We start from the raw sequence: 6,693 nt of genomic DNA, 5'->3' as shown, positions 1-6,693 counted from the left end.
TTTTACTTTCAACCTGTGAACACTGGTAATTGCAAGTCTCCTGTGTAGTTGTGAAGTTGTGTGCAAAAACACATAATGAGTGTTGACACGAGTGACGAATTTACGTCAAGTGAAAAAGATTTCGATTTGTGTGATTCGTCGCAATCTGCTGTCNATCACGAAAGCATGCTATGCACGTGGTCTCATCTTTGCGATTTTTTTAAATTTGATACTCACGATAAAAAAACCGGAAAATTGTCATTTCTGTGCATCTTGTGTAAACCCGCAAAAAAATATATATCGGCGTCAGTGTCTTCAAACTCAAATTTGAGAACGCACATCAAAGTAAGTTATTATAAAAATATATGTACACACACACACACACACACACACACACACACATATATATATATATATTTTTTTTTTTTCAATATAATTGATTTTAATGAGATTACTGTCGAATCGCGAAAAAGATCGTCAGGAAGGAACAAAAATTTGAATCTTTACTTTTTATGTATCTTTGTTTCGACAGTTTATNAACAAATATTTTCTAAAATGCATAATTTAATTAATAAAACTATCCCAATTCTTCAAATTAAGCTATAATATTTAATATGTAACTATCATGTGAATAATCTTATGTGTTATACAGCATATACATCCTAGTAAATTGGATGATTTTAACAAAGCTTCGAAAAATGGACTACGAGCAGTTAAAAGAAATTTGATACACAAAAATTTTGATAAATCAAAGCTAAAGCAAAGGAGATTGGATAGTTTAAGAAACAATAATTTTTTAACTAAGCAAAAATTTGACCAAGCCACTTTAAAACACTGATTATAAATACTGCATCTGCATTTTCACTTGTCGAGCATGAAGCATTTATNGAATTTTGTAAAACAATTCAGCAAACGCCTATAACTCGCAAAACTCTCATGATGCATATCGATAAAACGTTCGAAAAAATGAAAATAGACCTGATCGAAGAGCTAAAAAAAGAAGATTGGGTGTGTGTAACAGCAGATTGCTGGACAGCATTTAAAAGGTAGTCCGANCTATTTTATATAAACAATTTTATTATAAATCGTCTCTTTTATTCACGGTTATTGGCCATTGATCGAATTATTATATTTTCATTNTAAGATCCTACTTGGGGATGACAGTACATTGGTTGGATCATGATAGTCTAGAGAGAAAGTCAAAAGGTCTTGCGTGCCGTTGACTTCAAGGAAGACATACATACGATGTTCTTGCAAGGACAATTGAATTGATATTAATTGAATTTAATATTCAAGATAAGACAAGATGTGTTGTAACGGATAATGCTAGAAATTTTGAAAAAGCTTTTAGGTAAATTTAGTGTCTCACGAGTTTAATTACGTAGAGATATACATTCACATTTAAATTTACAAAATAAATAAAATTTACAAAATTTACAAAAAATTTACAAAATTAATTTACAAAATAAAGAGAAATTTACAAAATAAATAAAAAATTTTGTAATTAAAAAAAGCTTCATAATTAATATTGTAGAATTATAATTATTATTTACAGAGTGTACAGTGAAATTGAAGAAAAAGATAAAATAGAAAACAAACCTGAAGAAGGTCTAGAATCGGTTGAAATATCGGAATTTTTGGCTAATAGTGAAGAAAGCTACAGATTACCACCTCAACAGAGATGTGCTTCTCATACATTGAATTTAGTTAGTACCGTTGATACGGCTTGTGCTGAGAAAGATACTAATTATAAAGGAATTAGCAGAAGAGCATTTGNAAAATGTCAAACTATTTTTAACAAACAAAATCAATCATCTGTCGTAGCAGATATGGTTCAAAAAAGTCTTGGAAAATATTTAAAAGTTCCAAACACTACAAGGTAAGAATTAGTGATTGATATAAGAAATAAGTGTATCAATACTTAGGAAATAATTAATATGCATGAGAAATAATGGGAAATAATATATATTTTTATATNTATACATTAGGTTGGCCTATATCTTGTAAATATGTTTATGTTTCCTCATTCNACTTATCTTTTAATCGATAAAAAAATGCACAAGATAAGCCTAATCGGTTACTATTGTAGCATGTCTCCTAATACATGCCTTAAAATTTAATATTGTTTTTCCTAGGACCAACATTTTTTGTTTTTTTTTCGTGTTTTTTAGCCACTCTAATATATACGTATATATGTATATAAGTTATATGTTTATATTATATAAAAGTGACAATTATGTGTTTTATGAATAAACACAATAATATTTTTATTAAAGCGTTTTGGTTTTTGGTTTGTTATTGTGCATGGTTTGGTTTTTAACTTTTTACTTGCATGTAATTTAGATGGAATTCGTTTTACGATGCTATAGTGGAGGTAACAGATATTAAACAAGTGAATGATCTAGCTTCTTCCTTAAATGTTCCCACTTTAACTCCTACCGAAATTGACTTCCTTAAAGAATATTGCACGGTAATGATTTTGCTTTCGTTTTTTTAAATTTACAAACATAATATACTAATTTTATCTCACATTTTAGGTAATGAGACCTGTTGCCGAAGGTCTAGATATTTTACAAAGAGATAAGCATATCTTTATGGGATATTTATTGCCTACATTAATATCAATCGAAGAGCATTTAAATCAAAAACTAAGTGAGGTGCTGTATGTACAACCATTAGTAAATGCCCTCTTGAAAGGTATTCGCAAAAGGTTTGTTGTAACGATTATAAGTAGACAAAGAATAGTATATAAATTAAGAATGTGTGTTTTATTGGATTTAGTTCGAAAAGTAAGATGACAATTAATTTTTAACTAATAAATAGCTTTCTGTTTTATGAAACTTTATGGATATTTTCAAGGATAATTNAAAGTTTTGACATCAAACTGAAGTTTTAAGTAAAATATTTATAGAACTATACAAGAAAGATAAAAAATTTTTAAATGCGTCAATAATTTTATTGTTATTCTTATTACACTACATAATATAAAAAAATATATCAATATTTTTTTAGATTTCACCATCTTTATAAGTCTAACGATCTGAGAATTGCTGCCTGTTTGATACCAGATTTTAAATTGCGTTNGATACAGGATGAAAATGAAAAAAAAGAGATTATTACACTTTTAAAATCAAGTGTTCAGGAGTTTAATACTAGCCATGAAGTTAATTCGAGTACTTTCAAANAACAAATCGTGTGCAAAGTTGACAATTTTTTTCTATTTAAAAACAAAACGTTAGACCAAAACCAAAACGAAAATACGATTATAACCGATCACATTATTCAAACTTACTTGTCAACCAATACATTTGCGACGGAAAAAGATTTTCCTAAGGCACTCAAACGTGCTTTTATAAAATATAATACATCAATACCATCTTCAGCTCACGCTGAAAGGCTGTTTAGTGCAGGAGGACACGTTTTTGATAATCTTCGAGGAAAAATGTCTGATAAAAATTTCGAAATGGCTTTATTACTTAAATTTAATAAGGTTTTGTAAGCAAAATATATATAGTAAATNTGTTTGTTTGTCACCAAAAAATATATATTTGTAAAACATGTGTTTATAAATGTATCTATGTATCTATAAATAAACAAAACAGATGTATCTATGTTTTTATAATAAAATATATAAAGTATATTTCTAAATAAAGTGTACATTTATTTTTTNCATTATATGTAAGATTAAAACACTGTAAATGTTTGTAATTATTTGTAAGACTAAAACACTACAATCATGGAAAAAAATTTAACTTTTAACTTGTTAATTATTTTTTTTTATTAACTTAACTTTTAATCAATTAATTTCATTATGGATTAACTTATATCTTAACTAAATAAAATTTTCAAGATCTTTAACTGTAACTTAACTTAAATAAAAAAAAAATTTAACTTACCCAACCTTGCTTTTTTTACAAATAGAAGCAATAAATAACTCGAACGGAGTTTGAGACTCGGACTTCGAAACGATAGGAGCGCAAATAAAAGACACTAGAAATAGTGTCGGCAACCAAAAAACTAAACCGCGCCTAGTAATAATTCTACCCTATAAGCGCATAATATTATTTCATATCAAGTAATATTCTGATCACATTTTTGGAATATTAAACGTACTATTAATATTTATAGAATACTCTAGAATATTCTAAGAATATTGTGTGCTTATAGGGTAAAAAGTCCACCTTGAAACGATAGCGAGCAAGAAAAATTTATTCTTTAAACATTTCCGAGCAACTTTCCAAACAAACCTAGGTCGAGAAAAATAGAGCTCATAAAAATTAGAGCAGCTGACGCAAATAGAATTTACTATCAAGAACAATAACTCAAAATTTTTTTATTTATCACTCGGTAAACATCCAAAAGTCCGAGTGGCGTGATCAAAAAACTAACTCTCTCCCTTTCCCTTCTCCAAAAATTGGACAAACTATCCAAAGTGGGGAGATCATCGCCGATTGCCGATCTCACAAATTTACACGACTAACTAATTAACAAGAATCCGCATAAAAATTTCCCAACATATTCCTAAATTTAGATTTCAAGTAGAATGTCTAAAGTATTAGGTGTTGGAAGTAATTCGTAGCGTTTTACAAGACATGGCGTTGGTAGTACAGTATTTTGTTGTTACCTACAGTAATGTATTCATCGTGAAACAGCTGTCATTGGACGTCATTTGCTTTACATAACCTTTTTTTGAATTGTAAATAACAACACTTTATAATTTATTGAATTTGTCAAAATTTGTGCCGAATAAAGTGTTTTTGCGGGGAAGTGTTTTTTGACGTGTGAACTGCTGCTTCAACGGGAGAAAAAAAAGGTTTTTTGCATCGAATTGTCACCGGTGATAAAAAATGGATCCATTACGACAATCCGAAGCGCAGAAAGTCATGGGTTAAGCCCGGCCAACCATCAACATCAGTGACAAAGCCGAATATCCATGGGTCTAAGCTCCTGCTCTGTGTTTGGTGGGATCAGAGGGGTGTGATTTATTATGAACTGCTGAAACCGAATAAAACTATAACTGGGGATCGCTACCGACTACAATTGATGCGCTTGAGCCGTGCATTGAAAGAAAAACAGCCGGAATACTCCAAAAGACACGACAAAGTCATTTTGCTGCACGACAATGCTTGTCCGCACGTCGCAAAACCGGTACAATCATACCTGGAAACACTTAAATGGAAAGTCCTGCCCCACCCGCCGTATTCTCCAGATGTTGCTCCTTCTGATTACCATTTGTTTCGTCCGATGGCTCATAGCCTGTCTGAGCAGAAGTTCACTTCTTCCAAAGATTGTCAAAAATGGGTCGATTCGTGAATTGCATCTAAAGACGAAGCGTTCTTCCGACACGGTATTCGTTCCCTGCCCGAAAGATGGTCAAAAGTAGGAGAAAGCAATACTTTAATTAATGTATTTTTTGATTTTCATTTAAAATAAATAATTTTTTTTCATTAAAAAAACGCTACAAATTAATTCCAATTCCTATTAAGTATACACATATCTCATATAAATGGAAATTCCATGCAAATTCTAAAAATAGTTTTTCTCATTGCAAATTTAAACAGAAACAATACAGAAATACTAAAGTAAACAAAAATTGAGATTTTGATGTGAAATTAAAAAAGAACTTCCAATTTCCCACCAAGTATTTAAAAATCCAATATTTTAAGAAATATATAATCTTATATAAAATATAATACATATCTTTTGCTAAAGTGCAAAATCCCTACAACTTTTATTTGAAACATAGACGCTTTATTCTTAATATGTATTTTATCAATGTATTATACAAATATGTATTATACAAAAAAAACTGTGTGTGTGCATAACATTTTTATTATATAATTGTTATTTTATACTAAAAATATTACACATACAGGGTGTCTGACAACGAACTATAAAGCCGACGTGTATAGGTAGATCGAGTTATTCTGAACAAAAAAGTTATATACCATTTTGCAAAATTCGCAATATTTATTAAGATATGAATTAATAAATGTGAACCAATGAAGGCGCGGGAAGCGATGATCGGACTCTATGGGCGTGCACAATTATCAGCTCTACTCCTCGCTCGCCGCTGCTCGCTGCGTACCGCCCGATCGCAAGAAACTGAGTCGTTCCGCGCTTGTTTGTTTACTCCGCCTCTCGTTACTAAGACATTACATGAGAGAAGCCATTTTTCTTTTCATCTGATAATCGTGCACGCCTAGAGAGTCCGATCATCGCTCCCCGCGCCTTCATTGGTTCACATTTATTAATTCATATCTCAATAAATATTGCGAATTTTGCAAAATAGTATATAACTTTTCTGTTCAGAATGACTCGATCTACCTACACACGTCGGCTTTATAGTTCGTTGTCAGACACTCTGTATAAATGTACATACAGGATGATTCAGAACAACCCGTTATTTTTGAAAATACATATTCTTGACTAAATTCTAAGACAACTTTTTATTTGGTAAAATTTTGTTTGAAGCTTACTGTTTGAGTTACTAATAAAAATCGTTGACGTACCATGACCAGGGATGCCAGATACCGGCCGCTTGGTAGCATGCGGTAGCATGGAGGGGATACGCACACAGCTTCATGTCGTGTTCGGACTCCGAAGCTCGAGCGCACACGTACACGGCATGAAGCTGTGTGCGTATCTCCTCCATGCTACCGCATGCTACCAAGCGGCCGGAATCTGGCATCCCTGACCATGACGTACCATGAG

The 6,693-nt window shown here is 31.2% G+C and overlaps 2 protein-coding genes across 2 annotated transcripts; both read left to right on the top strand.

Annotated features, from left to right (window-relative positions):
• Positions 1-13: 13 nt before the first annotated feature.
• LOC109861588 lies at positions 14-1,324 on the top strand. Its single transcript, XM_020441297.1, has 3 exons — positions 14-324; positions 889-1,025; positions 1,124-1,324. The coding sequence occupies exons 1-3, from the start codon at positions 76-78 to the stop codon at positions 1,200-1,202; spliced, it is 465 nt and encodes a 154-aa protein (XP_020296886.1). The 5' UTR covers positions 14-75; the 3' UTR covers positions 1,203-1,324.
• On the top strand, positions 1,303-3,502 carry LOC109861589. Its single transcript, XM_020441298.1, has 5 exons — positions 1,303-1,330; positions 1,537-1,858; positions 2,323-2,449; positions 2,517-2,689; positions 2,992-3,502. The coding sequence occupies exons 1-5, from the start codon at positions 1,303-1,305 to the stop codon at positions 3,476-3,478; spliced, it is 1,137 nt and encodes a 378-aa protein (XP_020296887.1). The 3' UTR covers positions 3,479-3,502.
• Positions 3,503-6,693: the final 3,191 nt, after the last annotated feature.

This window comes from Pseudomyrmex gracilis, unplaced genomic scaffold, assembly GCF_002006095.1.
Source record: "Pseudomyrmex gracilis isolate BER0280 unplaced genomic scaffold, ASM200609v1 scaffold_855, whole genome shotgun sequence".
Taxonomy (NCBI): Eukaryota; Metazoa; Arthropoda; class Insecta; order Hymenoptera; family Formicidae; genus Pseudomyrmex; species Pseudomyrmex gracilis.
Note: the sequence above shows the minus strand (reverse complement) of the source record. Positions and strands in the feature narration are given on the sequence as shown.